Source organism: Protopterus annectens, chromosome 1.part2 (genome assembly GCF_019279795.1).
Source record: "Protopterus annectens isolate FY-2018-M chromosome 1.part2, PAN1.0, whole genome shotgun sequence".
In the NCBI taxonomy this organism is placed as follows: Eukaryota; Metazoa; Chordata; order Ceratodontiformes; family Protopteridae; genus Protopterus; species Protopterus annectens.
Genome location: NC_056727.1, coordinates 495343096 through 495365107, shown reverse-complemented (window position 1 = coordinate 495365107; position 22012 = coordinate 495343096). Strand labels below are relative to the sequence as shown.

General features: G+C 42.4%; 1 protein-coding gene across 2 annotated transcripts in view; it reads left to right on the top strand.

The window, feature by feature from the left end:
- The window catches only part of BCL2L11 (BCL2 like 11), a 345403-nt gene extending 328817 nt beyond the window's left edge, over positions 1 to 16586 (top strand). For both annotated transcript variants that reach the window (XM_044057194.1, XM_044057199.1), the window contains exon 4: positions 13736 to 16586. In XM_044057194.1, coding sequence (XP_043913129.1) covers positions 13736 to 13855 — 120 coding nt within the window. In that variant the 3' untranslated portion in view covers positions 13856 to 16586. The remainder of the gene's footprint in view (positions 1 to 13735) is intronic.
- Positions 16587 to 22012: the final 5426 nt, after the last annotated feature.

The window sequence follows — 22012 nt, the reverse complement described above, 5'->3', positions numbered from 1 at the left end:
CAGCTTCATAAACATAACCATCCAAACAGCATTCCTCTTCTAAGCTTCTGCCTCCTGACAAAGAATGGAGAGGTATGGGAAAAAGTTTATACTTTTGTTACCTTGGCTTTTAGGGGCATCAGTTATTAGACCTGCGTAACTAGAAATGTCCTGGCTCTTCTGTCTCAGATGGGGGGAGTCTGACTTGCCTGATTCACAGAGTAAGACTTCTGCCCTCTCTTTACTGAGCTCTACCTCTCTGGTAGCCTGCCATTCCATTAAATGCAGTTATGATGCAACTGATGCTTCCTCTGTGGCAGCTGTATCTGGTTCTATCATGAGAATGTACTCCTAGTTGCACCTGCAGGCTTTACCTGAGGACATTAAGGCCAAACTTTTAGATTCTCCCTTAGATAACGATAGTCTGTTTGGCACTGCTGTTGTAATTGTTTATAACCTTGCAGGATAAGGTCAAGGTTATACAGAACCTCAAGCAATTTTTTATTTCTCATGTACCCAAGTTCCAGAGGAACTATCTTTTAAAAACTTCTTTTGTCCATAGACAGCTTAGACAATCTACTAGAGGTAAAAGGGTTTCCAAGCAGATTTTCCCAGATAAAGCCACTCAGAGTTCACTGTACCAAAAGTCCTCTTTTCCTGTCTGAATCCAACCTCCCCTACCACTTAGCCCGATTCTGCTGTTGCTCAGGCTAATCCTGTCCTTCCCTGTTTCGCAACAGATAACCACAGACACCTGGTTTCTTTCCATCATCCAACATGGTTATTTCATAGTTTGGAAATTCCTTCCCCATTTTCTGGTTTCCCTCAACCCCTTCCTTGCCATCTTCCTCATTTTTCGCTGTTCCTACGGAATCTGGTATAACAGTGAACCATACATCCTGTTCCCTTGTCTCAATAGAGAACAAGTTTTCATTCCAGAATGTTTCTGGTTCCCAGAAGGAGGGATTGTGGAGACCCATTCCAGACCTGCCTTATCTCAACACCTTTCTCAAGGTTCCTTCCTACAGGATGTTGTCTTTTCAGATTCTCTTATTTCTTTTACTTCCTCAGGTATTTCTGATCTCCCTAGATTTAAAGGATGTTTACTTTCATATTCCTATTCATACTCTTTGAAAAGTTTGCATTTCTCTGTTCCTTCCTGTCATCATCAGTTCTCTGCTTTGCCTTTTGGTCTTCCTACACCTCCAAGGGTATTTACCAAATGTCTGTCCCTGGTGGTAGCCTTTTGCAGAATTCAGGGAATACAGATATTCTCTTACTGGACAACCTTCTGATCCAAGCCCACTCTAAGCTACTCCCGCTTCAGAATCTATACTTCTCTACGCAGCTCCTGCAGTATGAGATTCACTCTCAGTCTCAAAAAGTCACTGCTGATTCCCCTCTGAGGACCAGGTGTCTTTGTGTTGCAGAATTCAGTCTATCCCCATATTGGCTTCTCTTCTACCCCCACCCCCCACAAGGTTCTTGCCTTGATAACTTATTTTCAGATTTTTCTTCCTCCTCTAGTTCTTCCTGCAAGGGAATTTCTTTGATCACTGGTATTCATGGCATTCACAACCCCATGGTTACTTTTGCCGAACTCCACATGAGGAAATTTCAACTTTATCTCAAGGCTGTTTGGCAGCAACACTGCCACCCTCTGGAGTTTTCAGTTTCTCTTTTACCCTGTCTCTAACTCTGCTGGTGGATTCAGCAACTCTACCTAAATCCCCATCTGCCTTTTCAGGTTTCTCTTCCTACTCATGAGCTGTACACAGATGATTTTGGTCAAGGTTGGGGAGCTTCTTCCAACAGTCTGAAAGTTCAGGAGATGTCAGACAGTAGCAAAAAGATGAGGGCTCTAATCCTAGCACTTCTGGCCTTTCACTCCTTTTGGGTTCCAGGTCCTCTAAAGGTTTTTACAGATAATACCACAGTCATGTAATACATCAACAGGTAGGAGGGCACAAAGTCTTATCTTCTTAGCAGGTTGTCTTTTCTGGCTTGGGATTTTGCCAGTCACTATCACTTGGTTTGTCAGGTAGTTTACATCCCTCCAGAATACAATCTAGTGACAGACTCCCTGAGAAAGTCCAGGACACATCCTCACAAGTAGATACTTCATAGAAAGGTATTTCTGGGCATTGTCCATTGGTGGGGTACTGCTGAAGTACACTTTTACCTCCCTTCTGAACAGACAGCTTCTTCCATTCAGTTATTTTCCAGAGTTCCAAGTCCACTAGCTTGGAAAGTGGATGCTGTATCTTTCTGTTGGAAGAGGATATTTCTTTATCCATATCCCCTTCTTCCTCTCCTCCCAATGGACTACGACAAGATCATGTAGGACACACACAAAATATTGCTGGTGACTTCCTTTTGGCTCAGACAGCACTAGATCCCCCTTCTATTTCAGGGCAGTCATCAAAAGTTACCTAGCAGGATGGATCTTCCCACACAAGACAATGGGTCTCTCATCCACCCTCACTTGTCCACACTTCAGCTGATACTTTAGGTGATAAGGTTTGATTCCTTTTAGGCCCCACTTTTCTAAGCACATGCTTCAGGTTTTGCAGGAGGCAAGAAAACCCACTACTAGAAAATCCTATGTGTCTAAATGGAAGAGATTTTCTATTTGATGTCTCAAACATGACCAAGATCCTTTTTCTGTGGGGGACCCTACAGTCCTTTCTTATTTGTGTGAATTGCTGAACATATTCTTCTGTTAAAGCTCATTTGTCAGCCACTTATGCCTGTCTGCCTTTCAAGTCCTCCTTTGGCGTCTAGTTTTGGAGTCAAACAATTCATAAAAGGCATCATTCATATTAGGCCCCCAAGAAAAAGTACTTCTCCTTCTTGGGACTTGAATTTTTTCTTGAAAAATTGACTCCATCCCTTTTTGAGCCTGCCTTTTCTTCTTCCTTGCAACAAGGTATTTGGAATACTATGTTGCTGGTGGCTCTTACTTTTGCCAATAGAGTTTCTGAGCTTCAGGCCCTCATGGTGGTTCCTTTTTTGTTTTTTTTTGTTTTTTTCAGAATGACAAGGTGTCTCTTCACACTAATTATTTTATGCCCAAGGTAGTTAAAGATTTATCCTTGAATCAGTTTATTCATCTTTCTTCCTTTTTCCTTCCCTGCAATGTGCTAGGGAGAAGGTACTACACTCCTTGGATTTACATAGACAGCTTAGATATTACTTGGATATGACAAAAGGTATCTAAATCTGAGCAACATTTAGTTTCCTTTCATCCTAGAAAACTGGAGTTGGCAGTGTCTTAAGCAAACCATCTCCCCCTGGATCTCTAAGGACATTTATTTTTGTTATTTTTTCATGGCAAACAGCTTTCTTCTTCTGTTTGTGCTCATTCTAGTCCCCTCTACTGATGCTTTTTCCAAGGGTCTGGATGCTAGATTCATCCTGCAAGCTGTTACTTGGTCTTCTAATCACACTTTTACCAAACATGATAAGGTGTTTACCAGACTATTGACCACAATGGCCTTTTTAAGTCTAGCCATGCATCCCAAATCTCTGACAAGTTCTGATGCCCTTGATAAGTGTAAGCATGACCCTAGGAGATGAACCATTTACAGATTACCTCTATCTATTAGAGACATAGGTGCCAAACCAGAGATGAATTTCCGGTTTCCCATCCATTTGTCCAAGTTGCACTTGAATTGGGTTAGGGAGGAACTCTGCTTCACATCACATGAATGGGAAACCTGTTTCATAGATGGGGTAGTCTTTGGGATACATACCTATCTCTCCAGCAGGTCCTATTTATATCACTGGCAAGGTTTAAGTCTTTAGAATGGGTAATTCTGGGGCTGTTTGTTTTGTGGATATGTAGGAGGTCCATCAGAGTGGGATCTGACAATGCCCTTTATGCCAGGCATAGATCTCCACTCAAAAGCCTGTAGGAGACAGAATACAGGGATAGGGCCTTGAGGCATTCTGCATCAGTCATATTACTTACACCCTCTGTGGACATTACAGTTGTTGGATATGCCTGGTTAGGTACATACAAGATGGGGCATTGTACTCAATGATAGGTCTGATGAATGTCAAATACAGTGGAACAATGACTTACTTGGACTTAGATGCCATACCTGTGTTGATAAGTTGTACAACATAGAATGATTTCCTCACCACTGTAGACACGTGGTAATCAAAGGCTAGATTACTATCTATGTGTGTCCATACGTCCCTGACTATTGGGTCATCTCTAAGGGGTGTGTTCTCAATATGATAATTACCAGGGATGGATGACTTCCCAAAGGATACTATTATGCATTTCTTGGCATTTAGTTTTAGTTCATGGCTCTGACACCAGTTGTTTGTATGTGTCAGCCCCTCCTGGAGAACATTTGTGTCAGTGTGAGATTCAGTGACAGCTCCTAATTTGCACTCATCTGCAGATTTAGTCAGCCAGAGACCACTGACATTGGCCTTTACTTCTGAGAAGTAAATGCTAAAAAGGAGCGGTCCAAGGACTGATCCCTGAGGGACTCCACTTGTGACTGGCCTCTTTATAGAGGTGGACTCCCCAGTTCTAACTTCCTGGGTCCTGTCTGCGAGCCAGTTGGCTATCCACCGAGTGACATACGGGTTCGTACCACACCTCTTGAGTTTGTCAATAATACCCGAGTGGCGTATTGTGTCAAATGCTTTGGTCAGGTGAAGGTAGGCAGTGTGAATGACTTTGCCCTCATCCATTGTTTTGGTGACCTTCTCGAAGAGTCCACTAGGTTGAGTAGGCATGATCTGCCCTTGACTAAACCAAACTGGGTTGGATCCAGTGTCTGGAGGTTTACTGTATCACTGTTGATCATCTCCATGATGATTCTTTCCATGGCTTTACATATAAGACTAGTGAGGCTTATGGGTCTGTAGATGTCCCACCTTTGTGTAGAGGGATGATTGTTTCCTTTCTCCATTCATGAGGCACGAAGCCTGTTTGGAGGCTACAGTTAAATGGTAATTCCAGAGGCTGTGATAGCTCATGTTTCAAGCTATTTAGAAGGCATCCTGGGATATTGTCTGGGCCCATTGATGCAGTGTTCTTGGTCTTAGAGAGAGCATTAAGGACCTGTTCCCTAGTGATAGTATGGCGAGTTATATTTGATGAAATTTCCTGAGGGAAGGCTGAGGGGGAGAGAGGGGTAAAGTTGGAGCCGAATTTATCAGCCAGGAGGTTTGCTGTATCTTCTGGCTCAGTGTAGGTGGCTCCATTTATAATGGGCTCTGCACACAATTGTGTATTACCTTTGAGGTTGTGGACATAGCTAAAGAATGCTTTGTGGCTGTCCTTGACCTGGGAAGCCAAACTTACCTCAAATTTGGCTTTGGTAGACTTTATTTATCCTCTGAGTTGTTTGTTTAGTTTGATGAGAGTTCTTTTATCCTGCTGGGTGCTGCACCTCCTAATATATGCCATGATTTTCTTCCTCCTGCTATACAGCCGATTGATTTTGTGATTCTACCAGGGTGGCCTGTTTTTTGAGTTAGTTCTGTACTTCTTCCTGGTGGGTACAGTTGCCTCTGTGCAGCTATTAACATGCTTGTACAGGGCTTCTGTGAACAGTTCTGCATAGGCAGAAGTGTTCTCATGGTTTATGGGGTCTTGAAATTTTGCCAAGTTCTCACTTAATAGCAGTTAAAAATGTCATTTCCAGGACCAGGGCAGGATTTGCCAGGGCTGTCCTTCATTTTTTCCCCATTCTTTTCAGTAGCTTTTGTACTCTTGCAAGTGTGAATAATACAACAGTGATAAGGAAGGACAGACATAGTACTACTAAGATCTTACTGTAATAGTAGATGTCCTGCTTCTCAGTGTTGCAGTATTCAGTCCTTCCCTCATGTTACATTTTTTTATTTTTCTGTTACCCTTCTGCTGGCCGAGGGATTTCCTCTTATATCCTTACTTCCTTTTATTTCTCATCCTGGAGTGGGCATATTATTGTTTCTCTGGGGTTGCTTTAGTTCTCCTGGGGCACTTCAGTTCTTCAGGATTAGGCATGTCTATGTCACATATGCACCTTACTCCTTGTACATAAGACATACGTCTGATGTACGACACTAAGAAGGTGTAAAGGCTTTGGTATGCTAGCTGGAGATTAGGCTATCCTTGGCAAGATATCACAATTATAAAGAATAGTGCAGCAGTGAGAAGTTGGATATCTACTGTTATTCTCTGTGCATGTACATTTTTACTGGGGTCCGTGGTTCCCCTCAAGATCCTAGAAGATGTGTGCATAGATTAATTTTCAAGTATTTTCTTTTCTAGGGCGTTGTAAACAAATTAAGATTCTATGTACACAGTTAACAAGTTGTGTATTTTTATGATAGTATTTTTATGACAGTGCAATATTTCAGTAACCATTTGGTTATATTATATTATAGATTTTAACGTGCTGAATATTGTTAGGTCATTTGTTGGCATGACAATTTATTGGCAGCTAGTGATGATTATTTGTGGAGTATATAAAGCTGTAATCATTGCTGTTAACTGAGTCTGATGAAGTCTCGTGGCTAGAGACGAAAGCGCACTAAATCAATGTTCAAACTGATGTTTTAATATTTTTGTGTCCTATTGTAGTCGGCACTTATTAAATACACTTTTATTTACAAACGGAGGGTGTTGGTAATTGGTATCTATTGGAGGATACACCTTTATTGTGCTGATCATTCCTTAAAATCTCCCTGGGAGTGTGTTTGTGTGGGAGAGGAGTATGAAGGGTGTATATCTTGTTCATAGGTTCATACTAGACTATCTGCCCTAGGGCATTTATAAGCCTAGCCAGAGTATGTTTGGCTTTCGCTGCCCATTTTAAATTAATTTTGCTATGCCCTTTTTCAAGGTTAGTATACTGTGCCTCTGTCTAACAGTGACACAGAAGTGATACCCGGGGAAAACCTATGATCTCCCATCCACTCATCAAGATTCCTCTTGAAGAGAGTCAATGAGGGACTCTGCCTAACCTGGCCTGGGATTTTATTCCAGAGTGAAGGGAGCCTCTGGGTTATAAATCTGTCCCTCCAGCATGTCCTATTTATTTCAGTGCTGAGATTCAAGTCTCTCGAGCATGTAGCTCGATGGAATTTGGATTTTTTGAGGTGCAGCATGTCCCTTAATTCCGGGTTGGACATGGCTTTATACCTCAGGCACAGGTCGCCTCTGAGCAGGTGGTATGCCACTAAGTAGAGCTGGAGTTTCTTTAACCGGGCAGCATATGGCATCTGTTTGAGCCTTTTGATCCTCTTCGTGAGGTACTTTTGGGGTCTTTCCAGTTGCTGCAGGTGTTTGGTAAGGTACATCTCAAAAGGGGCATTGTACTCTATTATGGGCCTGATGAGGGATGAGTAAAGAGGCACGATGACCTCCCCTGATCTAGATGTGAATCCCTTCATGATTAGGTGGGCTATATAAAATGTTTTTCCAACCACTTTGGCCACGTGGTTGTCAAATGAGAGATTGCTATCAACTTGGGTCCCCAGGTCCCTAATTACTTCTTCTGTACTTAATGGATTACCACCTATGTGGTAATTTGTGGACACTTTGTTTTTGCCAAAGGGGATGACTATACACTTTTTGGTGTTTAGCTTGAGGCCATGGCTCTGGCACCAGTTGTCTGTTTCTATGAGGCCCTTTTGGAGGATGCTTGTGTCGGATGAAGAGTCAATTATGGCGCCCAGTTTGCAGTCATCTGCGAACTTGGTCAGCCACAATCCTTCTGTGTTGGCCTGTACCTCCAAGAAATATATACCGAACAAGAGAGGTCCCAGGACTGAGCCTTGTGGGACACCACTTGTAACTGGTTTGGAGTCTGACATGACTCCAGCAATTCTAACCATGTGGGCTCTGACCTTGAGCCAGTTTGCAACCCATCTAGTGACATAGGGGTTTATATTTAAGATGGTGAGATTATCTATAATGCCCAAGTGGGGTATTGTATCGAAGGCTTTTGTGAGGTCCAGGTAGGCTGTGTGGACCACCTTCCCTTCGTCAATGGCCTTGGTGACTGTTTCAAAGAAGTTGACCAGGTGTAAGAGGCAGGATCTGCCCTTAACAAAGCCGAACTGGGTAGGATCCAGTGTCTGTAGGTCCCCAATATCTTTATTTATGAGGTCCATGATGATCCTTTCCATAGCATTGCAGACCAAGCTAGTCAGGCTTATGGGGTGATAGTTTCCAGGGTCCGTTGAGGCACCACCTTTGTGGAGAGGGACCACTGTTGCTGTACGCCACTCTTTGGGTACATATCCTGTAGTAAGGCTGAGATTGAACAGTAGTTTTATGTTTGGGTTTAGCTCTTCTTGGAGTTCATGTAGGACGCAGCCCGGGACACTGTCTGGTCCCATTGATGCTGTGTTTTTTGCTTTGGAGAGGGCGGCTCTTACCTGAGCATCTGAGATGTCAGGGGGGCAGCACTCTGCTGAGATAGATATTTGCCCTTTTGGTGGGGGTTTGCGCTGAACCTGTCAGCTAGGATGTTGGCAATGTCTGTGGGTTTGGTGTATTTTTTGTCATTTTGGACCAATTCTGAGCATATCTGGGAATTCCCACCCAGGTTCCTAACATAACTAAAGAAAGCCTTGTGATTATCCTTAGTGTCCTGTGCAATTTTTCTCTCGAAGCTGGCCTTAGACGATTTTATGAGTGCCCTTAGTTTTTTGCTAATACTGATCAGAGATGCCTTCCCTTTTTGGGATTTTGCTCTGTCATGTAGTAGCTTCCTCCTTCTATTGCATAGTTTGTTTATGGCTGGGGTCCACCAGACAGGACTTCTGCCTTTGGAGGATTGGGTCTTGGTTTTATTTGGGATTGCATGATCCATGCATTCCTGAAGGTGTTCATAGAATGCATTTATAAAGGATTCTGCGGTCTGGGCCGTATTTTCCACAGGCCCGGGGGCTTTGTAGGATTCCACCTCGGTTTTGAGGAGTGTGAAATTTGCTTTAGAGAAGTTTTTCACTGTGGTTTTCTGGGCAGTGGGTGGGGTCGAGATGTGAATATCCAGTGAGATCAGTTTATGGTCTGATCTTACCAGTGAGGGATACACTTCTGGTCTGGAGCATAGAGTCCCCATGTTGGTGATGATCAGGTCCAGTATGTTTTCCCCTCTTGTGGGAGAGGTAACAAGTTGTTCCATAGCATGTGAGTTTATGAATTCTAGGAACCTTTGGGCTAGGGTGTTGGAGCTAGAGTAATGCTCCCAGTCTATGTTTGGGTAGTTGAAGTCGTCCAATATAATGGTGTTTGGAGAGACCTTCATATTTTCCAGTGTTCTCAGGAAGGCCGAGTGGGGTTCCTGGGTTTGGGAGGGTGGTCTGTAGCAGGCTATAAACTGGAAGGCAGTTTTACCCACTGTTAGTTGCACATGGATAGTCTCTGATGCTTTGTGCTGTGCCACCAACCTGGAGGTGTGGGTATCTTTGATGAATATCGATACTCCCCCTCCTTTTGTGGTTCGGTCCAAGTTTTGGGGCCGAAAAGCATGGTATGAGGTATAACCTGGTAGTGCTGGGGTGCTCTTTGGAGCCCTGAACCAGGTTTCTTTTACTGCACAGATATCAATGTTCTCCATGCTAAGGAGAGTTTCAAGTGTGTGCATCTTGAGGTTTAGACTTCTGGCGTTGAGTAGCATTACTCTTAGTTTCTTATCCCCTGTGATACCTATGGAGGTAGGTTTGTCTTTTGAGCCTTGCCTAAAAAAGGCACTATTGGGGTAGCAAGAGCCTTTGCCAATATCTGAAAGCCGAGGGGTGACAGGTGCAAGCCGTCCCTAGCGAAGCATCGTGGCTTGTCAAGCATATCATCCCAGGCTGACAGGCATTGGATCCCCTTTGAATGACACCAGTACTTAAGCCAATTGTTGAAACTGATCATCTTGTCTTCATATTGTGGCATCATTCTTGGTGAGGGTAAGATGCTACTCAAGGTCAGGGTCATACTGGCCTGGGCTACATGCTCAGAGAGCTCCTCTATGTCTCTTTTCATGTAGTCCAGGGAGGTACATCTCAGGTCATTCACACCAGCATGGACAATGACTGAGTCATATTTGTACTTGCCTTGGAGTGACCTGAGTGCTTGTGTTATGTGGCAGATCCTAGCACCCGACAGGCTGCTCACCTTGACCTTCTCCTTGTTCAGCCTGGTGAGCGGGATGTCGGTGTGCCTGACAATAGAGTCACCTATTACAAGTGTATCAGGTGTGTTGTTTAGCCTTAAGGGCTGTGACTGTTCGGCACACTGGCTTTGTGAGATATGTGTTGCACGTGTTTTGTTTTGGGGTAGCGGTTGCTTGGATGTCTGCTTTGGAGGTCTCTGCTGCTTAGGCAGATCTTTATTTAGAGCCTCCGAGTATGTTTTTGTGTGATTATGTATTTGGTTTGCTGTCGTGGTAGGTCTCTGTGAGACTGGAATTGTAGTGAGTGTGGTTTCCTTCTCCTCCTGACTAGTTATGCCAGTACTGAGTTGAGAGAGCTTAGCCTCCAGTTTGGCTATATGGTTGCATCTCTCACATGTGTTGGAATTTGTTGGGAGGAGGAGAGGGTTGTCTGTGTACATGAGGCAGTTGTAACATTGCCTCAAGATTCCCAGGTTCACCAGCTAGACCGGAGAGGAGATTGACAACTGACCTTTGGACATGCTAGAATAATATTGGGAATTCCTTTATAATTGAAAACAAGGGCCAATGGGGAGTGAGGGTGTAGTGCTTTTAATTTTTAGTGCTGACTTATATAATTGCATCAGTGAGCAAGTGCCAGGTAACTTAAGTGCAATGTGTTACAGGTAACTTAAATGCAAAAACGACAAACAGTAACTTTCTTTCAAGTGAAACAAGGAAATAAGTACAGTAAGCAATGCAGATATCACTAGGGATCCACAGAAGCGCTAAGAAGCCGCGTTTAGGTGGAATTAGGGTTCCAGGGAAATAACAAGCAAACAAACAACAAGCATACAAACAAAGCTAGATTCAGCAGGCCTGGATCTAGTCTATGCTACAGCAAACAAGGTGTACCAATTTCAGTAAGAAGCAGTTCAAATATGCAGGCACTATAAACCTTTAACCAGAAATTCCCAGCTCAGAAGGGCAGAGTCCAGCCTCTCCTCCCACATGAGTGCAGACCACAAACCTTCTTAATGTAAAATAACTGGCCTGAAGCCCAAGTGCATAAACCAGAACTAATACACTTTAGGAATAACAGACACTGAGCTCTCAATCAGCAGTTCCCAACTTAGAAGGATGAAAGCTACCTGTCCTGCCACCACAGTGCATGTCACAAATCTTCCTAATGTAAAACAACTGATCTGAAGCCCAAGTGCTTAATCCAAAAGACTTAGAATGATAGCTACACTTTAATCAAGTTACTACCAAGCAGTAATAAATACAGTTGAATACTTTAAAGAATGCCTGGATTAGTGCTCAAGTTATACAAGCAAAGCTAGATTCTGCAGGCCTGGATCTAGTCTATGCTACAGCAAACAAGGTGTACCAATTTCAGTAAGAAGCAGTTCAGATATGCATGCACTATAAGCCTTTAACCAGAAATTCCCAGCTCAGAAGGGCAGAGTCCAGCCTCTCCTCCCACAAGAGTGCAGACCACGAACCCTCTTAATGTAAAATAACTGGCCTGAAAGCCCAAGTGCTTAAACCAGAATTAATACACTTTTAGAATAACAGACACTGATCCCTCAATCAGCAGTTCCCAACTTAGAAGGATGTAAGCTACCTGTTCTGCCACTACAGTGCAGACCACAAACCCTCTCAATGTAAAACAACTGGTCTGAAGCCCAAGTGTTGAAACTAAAAGGCTTAGAATGAGTTACACCAAGCAGTAATAAATACAATTGAGTGCTTTTAAGATGACGCAAAAGCAAAATAAGTAGGAAGAAACACAAGTACAGTAAAAGCAGATGCATTTTTTTTTTCAGAAAAGTAGCAAAAGCAGTAGTAAATACAGTTCCCATGCAGTTCAAGCTGGCACACTTGAATATGTAGCAATATTAGTCCACACACAGTTTGAAAAAATGTAATTAAATTAAAAAGGACTAAAAGCAAGTGCAGAAAGGGTTAATTAGGTAGAATGCGGTAAAGAGATGGGCCTGGGGGAGTGTCTTAGATCAAATCTACAGTGGGGCGGGCACTGCAAAAGCCACCAAATTTAAACTACAGCCAAGAACTGGGAGGGGGGTGGGGAAAAACAGTTTCAACACAGATGTGAGCAATGTGCAAATTATATAGCCAAAAAATATATACTGTTCTCTCTCTCTCTCTCTATATATATATATATATATATATATATATATATATATATATATATATATATATATACACAACAGATATCTAAGCAAATAATTTAGCTCTATAATACAGAATAATACAGAAAAGTATACTCAGCTCTATATGTCCAGAACTTTTCTCTTCTTCTTTTGCCCATTGCTTAGTAGGACAGGCTTTAGCTTTTCTGCAACCCTAAATTGCATTAAGCAGGTATGGAGAATAAGTGAGTAAAAGAGAAAGTAGTAATGCTGAAATTTATTTAAACATGGTTCGGCTTGTGCATGAGTCTGCTAGCTTAAGCAACCAATGTTCACACTCTTTAGCAGTAAGTTATTATGGTTTTGCAACTCCTTGGATTCAAGAATTTAAGCTGTTTCCATAGTGTAGAGGGCTGGAGCCCCTTCTATAATCCAGGTGACTTGGGTTCACTTAGCAACAAAGGAGCTGGAAGAAAAAACAGCAGAGGAGGGACAATAGTTACTGGCCATTGCTCCCTCATGCATCCCAGAGTAAGGCATTGGCAGAGTTGCATTTCTAAAGTGCTGCTTGGGGGAAAGAGAAGTATTGCATCTTCCACATGATAGGGCTGTAGAAACTTTCACACGAACTGGGTGCAGTACAACAGGCATTATAATTTGGTTCCAGATTATGGGGAGGAGTTTGAAGCATGCAGAATATCTGTGAAAGGCATGACCCTATAGTTCTCATCTCCATGTCTGAATCTCCCAGAATGCGGGGAAACTGGTGGAAAGAATGGTCTTGTAAGGGAAGGTTGCCTCATCTCATGGGATGGCAGGAGGACAGGAAACACAAAGATTTAGCAGGAGATCCTTTTAAAATGGTTAGTAACAAGAGTAATTTTTTTTCATGGCACAGGCATTGAGTGCAGTCACAAGCACCTGACAATGTTAGTGTTTGACTTTCCCTGTTCAGTGATGATGACCCAGATTTGGAACATAGGTACTGCAAAATTGACAAGGCAAGCGTCATTATTTTGTCTACATAATCTGTTCAGTTGTAAAGGAAGAAGTGTTTTTTTTTTTATTTAATGTTAAGGGTGTGGACTGATCTTCAGTGATCCATTTTCAGCTGCAACCTGGTTGAAGGTATAAATTGAGGTGTAATATAGGGATAAAATGTCCTAAAACAACACAGTAAGGTTGGATTTGTGCATGTGATGTGCTTAATAAATGTAAATATTAGAGTATGTATGGGTCACATGTTTTGATAAAATGTACATTGCCCAAATAAATAACGTAAAAACAGCTGTAGAGTAGTGTATTCAATTCTAAGATTAACTCCACAAGGATTTCTCCACTTTTGATGTGGTTAAGCCTGTTGGCATACCAGTTCACTGGCGGATGACACCATTCAGTGGGTAGATGCAGTAATAAACTTTTTTTGTAGTGTGTTATTTTAACGAATCTATTAGTGACAGAGTAACTGGAATTATCCCTTTTTGTTTCTTGCAGGGATTTTGGACAACCAATCAGCGGGATATGAACAATCGTCATGAAGAACAAAACCACTGGGATTACTGGCGATGGATTGTTCACATTTGTCACATCATTAGAAGAATCTTGCTTCACTGAAAACATAATTTGATCTCTTTTGTTTACTGAAAAGACAAATCCCAGCAAATAAGTAGCATTTTCAGAAATCTATTTTTAAATAACTATGCAGTTGAGATTTTTGTACTCCTATTTTTTTAACACTTAAACTGATTTTACCTCTTCCCACTGAGGAGTCAGGTACTCCTTCAGTACAGTCATGTGTTTTCAGCCCGGTCTGCATCTGGAGTGTTTGTACTTCATTTCAGGGAAACCTGTCCATCTCATGGGCTTTTTTTTTTTTTTTTTTTTTTTTTACTTCTTTGGAATTTCAGGGCCAAATGATTATCAGGGAACTGGCGGAAATAACCAGATATGAAAAGGGAGGTAAAGTTCTGCATATCATCAGTGGGCTTGTGTTGCCTACTTCTATTCATCTTCTGCAGTCCACTTATTTTTTCCTTCTGCTGCACTGAAAACTTGCCATTTCATGTGTTAAAATGTTATCCACCTTTAAAAACATTGCACTGCCACTGGTACTGAAGGCATGTGTTTTTTACAGCATTGCCCAGTTCCATGTCCAGAGCAAAGGTAAGTACTGGAATATATTTCTTGCCTTTTTGATTCCCTGTTCTACACCCACAAATGGTTAATAGCCTTACATCTTGAATCTTCCCTTGCTTTCCTTTTTCTGCCCCAAGCAGATGTTTCTGACCCTAAGCACACACCAAAAAAACTTGCTGGTTCATTTTGCACTGTTAATAATATGGCCAAGACACACAGGACATAGGATATGTTAATTTTTTAAAAGTACCACTTTTTCCCTGTTTTACAGCAAACTGCTTCATCCCAAGATCCCAGACTGTGCTGCCCATTTTACTTTTGTGGTATTTTCTTTCACATTTTTCTTGAAGATTTTTATGCGGCAGTAGATTAGTGTTTTGTCTGGAGAATAACGCAGACCTTTTCATGCCTTGTCAGTTTATATCTCTATGGGTGCTACAGCTTTCACATTTCTTAGCATATTTGCCTTCTTTGAAAAGGTCTTGAGTTGTAGTCCCCTGCTTACACTGACTTCATACCATTAAAACTGGCATCTACTGAGGTAGACAGACTTGTAACAGGCATTAAACTGACATCCCCTTTACTGTTTCTGATGTATCTTTTCAAGTATCATTATGAACTGAAAAAGCCCATAGATATTTCTTGCAGGTGTACAATTTTCCATTGTTTTTATACTTTCTTGTACAGTGACAGGCTGCCGTGTGCAATTAACTACCAACTGCTTGTAAACAGCTGCGAACTTCAGTGTTTTGTGTATGTGAAATGCATCCTGATTGTACATGAACATTGATCATCTATTTATAGTTGCACTTGTATGTAATTTTGTGCAGTTGTAACAAAAGTTATCCTTTATGCTCATGTGCAGTCATCCCTATGGTAATTTAATTTATGTCATTCTGTCATTGTTTTGAAAAGGGTTGATCGAATGAATTAAACTCTTGTCTGCTTTGACTTTTCCCTGTGGTATCATATGCTGCATAGAAAAGCCAAGATGTGTGTGGTAGTTGTAACTAGGGACTTTGCAGTTCATTAACAACTAAATAGTCTATTTGTATTTAAAATTATGGTAATGATTATTAGGAAAAAAGGGTTATAAAAGTAAGAAATTCCATTTGTCAGTCAAAGTTCTAAAGTGTCAATGCACAGTTAAGGCTCTCTAAAAAGCAAGAGCACTTATTTACACCACTAAGATACATGAAACAACTTAAAAAGAAAAGAAAAGAAAAACTAAACTTAATGATGCCTTCCTAAAGCACTTTCTCTATGCTATTTATTTTAAGTGTTATGGATGCAGTATACATTGCTACTGTATTACCAGAAAGGTTTAACAGTAGCTTGTGCCTTCACTTTACATTTGTACCTCAGTATACAGTTTTTACCAGAGTACACTTGTCAATGTTTAAAGTAGTGTAGCATAGGTATTCAGGTAACCACTAGCATTTTATGCTCTGCATTTCTGATCACCTTCTTATGTGCTTAATTCTGCATAGTATGCAGTTCACATTTGTAGGAAGCTGTCTTGAACTAAAAAGTAAAATTTAAAATCTAAACATTTTTTCTTAGACATACATGTAAGACTGTAGGTATGTTTTGCAATAATGTAAACACACTTGATATTGTTTTTGCACAGTCTTAATTGATATTTTATAGAAGTGATCACTTTATATAAACAAACAGAAAAATTCCCTTCACTTATAGTATACTGTTATGGATAATGTTAATACTGAAATCAACTCGTAATCCTGGTTTAAAATAATTTTCTTTGTTAATGTTAGAGACAGTATCCATTACAAGTCTGTTATCTGAAAACATAAGACCAGAAGGGTGCTGCTTACAAATCTTAAATCATGTGATTTACATGTCTGTTTCAGCATACAGTTTGCACTAGACATAACTCTTCAACAGATGAAGCAGTGCATTTTGAGTGCTCAGAGCATAAGCACTAAAGTACTACAGCTTCATGGTCTGCATTTCCTGATCAGGTTCTAACGAGTGTCCTTTTGAATTATTTGAATACCCATTGCATACTGCTTCAAATGCTGAAACCTGCATTACAGTATCAGATGGATTCTAAACTAGAAATGAAAAGTAAAGGCACTAGACAGTGTTAACAGCACTTTTCTGGTGTTTCTGTTTTCAGATAAAGTTATAATCATGTCATCTCCACAATATTAATTAATAAACAGTCTTCTCAGAAGGATAACCATTTTTTTTGCATTTGTATTTATTTACTTATAGCTGTTAACAGGGGGGGTGGGGGGTGGAGCACTGATCCATGTAGACCTTGTTTAGGACCCAGCTGAGGAGTGCTGTCTGGCTAAGTGACTTGCCCAGATTCACACAGAAGGTAAATGGAGGCTGATAGCCCATAGCCTTAAAATATTTTTCTGGATGCAGTCACAGTTTAATTATGCGTTTTATTTGTTTTTCATTGCTTCTAGCACTTTGTAAAGAAAAATGTTTGTGAGGTAGTTGAAATATAAGGGGAGTATTTTATATGTAATATTTTTGGAGCAGTAGTGTAGCTAAAGTGGGTTGAAGGGAGCAGCTATCCCAGGCACAAAGTATTGGGGGGGGGGGGTCACATTCAGCCGATCCAAATTGCTGTTTAGTAAATGCTAGCTTTTAAATCCCAGTGTTAGTATTTGCAGTCAAAATTAAGCACTCTGAGGAAGGAAGAGTGGGGAGCAGAAACAAGACCTTATTAACTCCTGCATTTCAGGAGCACTAGTCACTAGAGTGTGGTATATGTTCTCTTTAAAAGAAAGAGAAGAACTTTTTTTTTTTATTCCTACTCAGCTGAGGAGTGGTGAGTGTGAGATGCAGAAACGGGACCTTTTTTTTTTTTGGCAATGATGTTGAGAGGGGTGCCAGCTCAGGAATAACTCAGGTGCTACATGAGCCAGCTATGGATCTGCTTAGGAGTACCTGTTTACCCAAGCATTTCCCAGTTCTCCACAGGTCATGTAATTTATCTTGAAATCCCAACACTGTGCAGAGAAGTCCACTATGAATGATCTTTTCTTGTTTGATTAACATGGAATTAGTCAAATCTAAAATGTGAAGGCTTTGGCGGTCACTAGTCAAAATAGAGACTCTCTTGGCAAGCTGTCTTCAATGTGGGGAGAAAGCTCCCACATCCCAAATTATATTATTCCGGTTTTACACAAACATGGAGAAGAATGAGAAAGTGTAACAGTGCTTCTTCACTAGTGGGACTGGTTAACTATCCATCCACAACCCCTTTTCATATTTTTCTCATGGAGTCAGGGTGTTACTTCAGCAGTGACAGCCAACTAGTGCCAAGGTTCATACCACCAGGTAACTAGCCCTGCCTGGGCTGTTCTTCTATACCACACACTTGCACACACTCACACCTGTGGCCAGTTTAGATTCTTAACTTCACTTACTGCATTTCTTTGGAATGTGGGAGGAAACCAGAGCACCTGCAAGAAACTCACATGAAAACTGCAAGAACATTCAGACTCCACACAGAAGGCACCCCAGCTGAGCATCGAACTGGAGAACCTCTTGTTGTGAGGTGACAGTGGTATTTGCTGTGCCACTGTGGTGAGACTGTTTAACATCAAAATGAAGACAAATAAATGTAAATGTTTTTTAACAGTATAAAAAGTGATGATACAGGTAGCTCATTTTTTCTAGGTTCAGTAATGTCTTCAAGGGTGGATGTCACTGGGGAATAACAGACCTTCCAGAGGTTATGATGTCCTACATCTGTCACACTGACTCTTAGAAAGTCTCTGTTTAGATGTCCTTCAAGGATGCATCTGCAGTCATAACATATGGGTTGTCCTGCCTCAGGCAGCCCTTCGGTCGGCCGGATTCCAAAGTCTGGGTCTGGCCTTGGCTGATGTCGCACTTCACCCGACGTCATAGCTCCTGGGGTATAAAGGCATCAGCCGACGCCATTTTCCACAGTCTTTCTTGCCGCGCGGTGCCCGAAGCAGAAGCTGTTCGCAAGTGCCGGTCGGTCAGATCCAGAGATTTCAACTACCGAAGACTTCTAAAAAAGCTAAGTACCCCGTTGGGGACTCTTTCTTGCCTCAGCCGATGTCAGACAAAGTAAATAATTGTTTAACTTGTGGGAAACAAATACCTCATAAGGGTTTCCACTCTTACTGCCTTCCTTGCTTAGGCCCAGACCACGACGTATCAGCTTGTTTAGCCTGTGCTTCCTTCAACCGACGGACACTTAGACGTCGGTCGGAGTTTGCTGAAGAGTTTTTTGGCTCCGCTTTTGCATATAAAATGCCGTCGGAGACTCCGACTACACATTTAGCTAAAAAACGCAAGGAAAAGGACCGACACTCACAGCCTGCGGTTTCGGCTGAAACCACGGTTAGGCCTACCGCGAGTGTCTCGGTTTCGGCTGAAACCGAGACCTCGGTTCTCCCTTCGAAGCATGCCTCCGACAACCGAGGCCACACAGGCCCCGGCTGAGTCGGCTACAGAAATTCCTACTGAAGAAGCAGGCACACAAGATTTGACCGACACCATTCCATTGGACATCTCTACTCCTGCACGTGGGGCAGCTAGACCCCCTGCTTCTATGTCTATCAAGGCCTTCTCCAGGGCTAAAGCAGCTAAACTTTCCAAGGCCTTACCTACAAAAGCTCCCTCTCACAGACCTACCTCAAGTTCTCAGATTCTCAGCCTTGCTGAGGACCTTATTTCTCTGATCAGGGGATCCCAACCTCACCCAGACAGGGCCTCACAACCCCCTCCTGAAAAGAGGCCTAGGTCTGAACCCCCTGAACCTCTCTCCTCTGACTATTCCTCGGATGGTTCAGATTTATCTGACCATCAGGAAGGACCATACTCACCTTATGAGGATTCTGATGCAGAAGACTCCATTCCTTCTGCCTCCCTCCAGAAGAATTTTCATTTGGGGAAACTCTACACTCAATGAGGGAACACTTCCAATGGCAGGGTCAGGATTTTTCTGATTCTAGGAAAAGGCTAAGGACTTTTACACTTACCACAGCATAGGCCTTTAGCCATACCACCTGTACTATCAGTTGTTGATGATGCATACAATGATGCCAGTACTGCCCCTGATTCTCTTCCCCCGGCCCCTGCCAAACCTGACAGATACTACAGGGTCCCGGATTCTCACTTCCACTTGTATAAGGCCCATGCTGCAGACCCAGAAACCATTTCTCAGGGCCCTAAAGGTGTTGCAGCTGCCTCTGCCAAGAACCCCCTACCCTCTGAAAGAGAATCAAGAGCATTAGAGAGATGGGGTAAAAAGGTCTATACATCTGCTACTCTTTCTGCCAGGGCTTTAAACTGTCAATTTCACATGATACAGTACCAGGAATTTTTGTTAGATCAGCTGAATAAAAAGCTGTCCTCTCCTGAACCTTTAGACTGTAAGTCCCTTCAGGATTTGGTACACAACTCTCAGCAGGTCAGTAATCATTTCTTAAAATGTGGCTATGATGCACTGGAGGCTTCATTTAGATCAACTATGACTGGAGCAGTGATTCGAAGGCATGCCTGGCTAAAAGAACAATCCTTGCCAGACCATGTTAAGTCTAAACTCCTAGATGCCCCTATGAAGAAACAAAGTTTATTTGGCTCCCCTGCACAGGAGGTTCTAAAGAAAGTGGAAGAAAAAGCAAAATCTGTCCAAACAGTCAAGTATTTTCTGCAGGTCCAACCTCCGAGGTTTAGCAGAAATTGGCCTTCAAAGAATTGGTCCTTTCCAGACACCTCCAGAGCACAGAGTGGCAGAAATAGACACCCAAGAGGCAGAGGTCAATCAAGGGGTGCCTACAGGGGTCGTCCGTGGCAACCTGCCAACCAGAGAAGTACCGCCACAGCTGCGACTGCAACCACTTCCACAGGACAGACACAATGACTTGGCTCTGATTCCGCCTACCAGGGAACAACTGGAAGCACCCTTGGGCGGAAAGCTAGCTCTATTTTCAAAAAACTGGCATTGCATTACAGGAGACAAATGGACTTTGCAAACAATAGACAAAGGCTACAGGTTTCACTTCCACACTCTACCAAAAAAGAGAGGAATGCCAAACCTTCCACCAAGCCAGAAATCAGAGGCTTTAAAACAAATCATCAGCTTACTAAGGATGAGAGAAATAGAAAAGGTACCATCTATGGAACAAGGCCAAGGATTTTACTCCAGACTATTCCTTGTACCAAGAAAAGAAAATCAATGGAGGCCTATTCTCGACTTGTCCGCACTGAACACATATCTCATTGTTCCATAATTCAAGATGCTGACCCTACAGCAACTTCTTCCCATGTTGGGCAAGGAGTCTTGGCTGGTGACTCTAGATCTCAAGGAGGCATACCTACACGTCCCTATATGACCAGATTGCAGAAGACACCTCAGATTTCTTGCAGGATCAGAGCATTATCAATTCTCAGCATTGCCCTTTGGCTTATCTACTGCACTCAGAGTATTCACGAAATGCCTGGCATCAGTAATTGCACATTGCAGGCTTCAGGGAATTCAAATCTACCCATACCTGGACGACTGCCTAATACAAGCGGACAACAAGACAAAAATAATAAAGGATTTGGCCTATGTCATACAACTACTGCAAGCCTTGGGATACACAGTCAACAGACAAAAGTCAAGACTAGTGCCATCCCAAAGGATAACATTTTTGGGTGCAGAACTGGACACAATAACTCAGATGGCTTTTCTCACAGAAGAAAAACAAAAGCAACTACCAGTCTACTTCATGGCATTAACAAGACAAACTCAGCTTACTGCAAGGAAAGTCCTGCAGGCCCTGGGTTACATGGCATCCTGCATAATCTTGATCCCACATGCCAGGCTGCATATGAGAAAATTACAGTGGTACCTAAGGAATGTATGGTCTCAACACAGACACAGTCTAGAAGCCCTGATACCAATCATTCCATGCCTGAAAAAAGAATTCCTGTGGTGGGCTCAGGCCTGCCAGATCAACAGAGGATTGCCTTTCCACAAACCACATCCAAGGCAGACCATCACCACGGACGCCTCAGACCTAGGCTGGGGGTCACACATGGAAGACAAGTGTATCCAAGGCCTATGGTCCCAAGACCAGCTGAATCTACACATAAATCTAAAGGAGATGCTGGCAGTGAAGCATGCAATCGAGGCATTCAAATCATTCCTCCAGCAAGGTCACCTGCTGATAAGGACGGACAATACCACAGTCATGTGGTACATCAACAAACAGGGAGGCACACATTCATACCCTCTATGCCGGATGGCAATGGACCTGTGGAACTTAGGCCTGAATCTCAACATCCAACTGCAGGCCAGATTTGTACCAGGAAAAGAGAATTCACTAGCAGACAGCTTAAGCAGAACTACCACGGATGCTCACGAATGGATGCTACATCCAGACATCTTCAAAACCATAACAAAGAAATGGGGAATGCCAGAGATAGACCTGTTCGCCTCCCCACTCAACCACCAACTGAAGAAATTCTGCTCAAGAGTATACCACCCACAAGCCTGGAGGGTGGACTCCCTTTCTTTCAGCTGGAAGGCCCTGACAGTATATGCCTTTCCACCTCTCCCATTGATGTACAAAGTTCTACTGAAGATCAGAGAGGAACAGCCAAAGGTAATTCTGATAGCTCCAGACT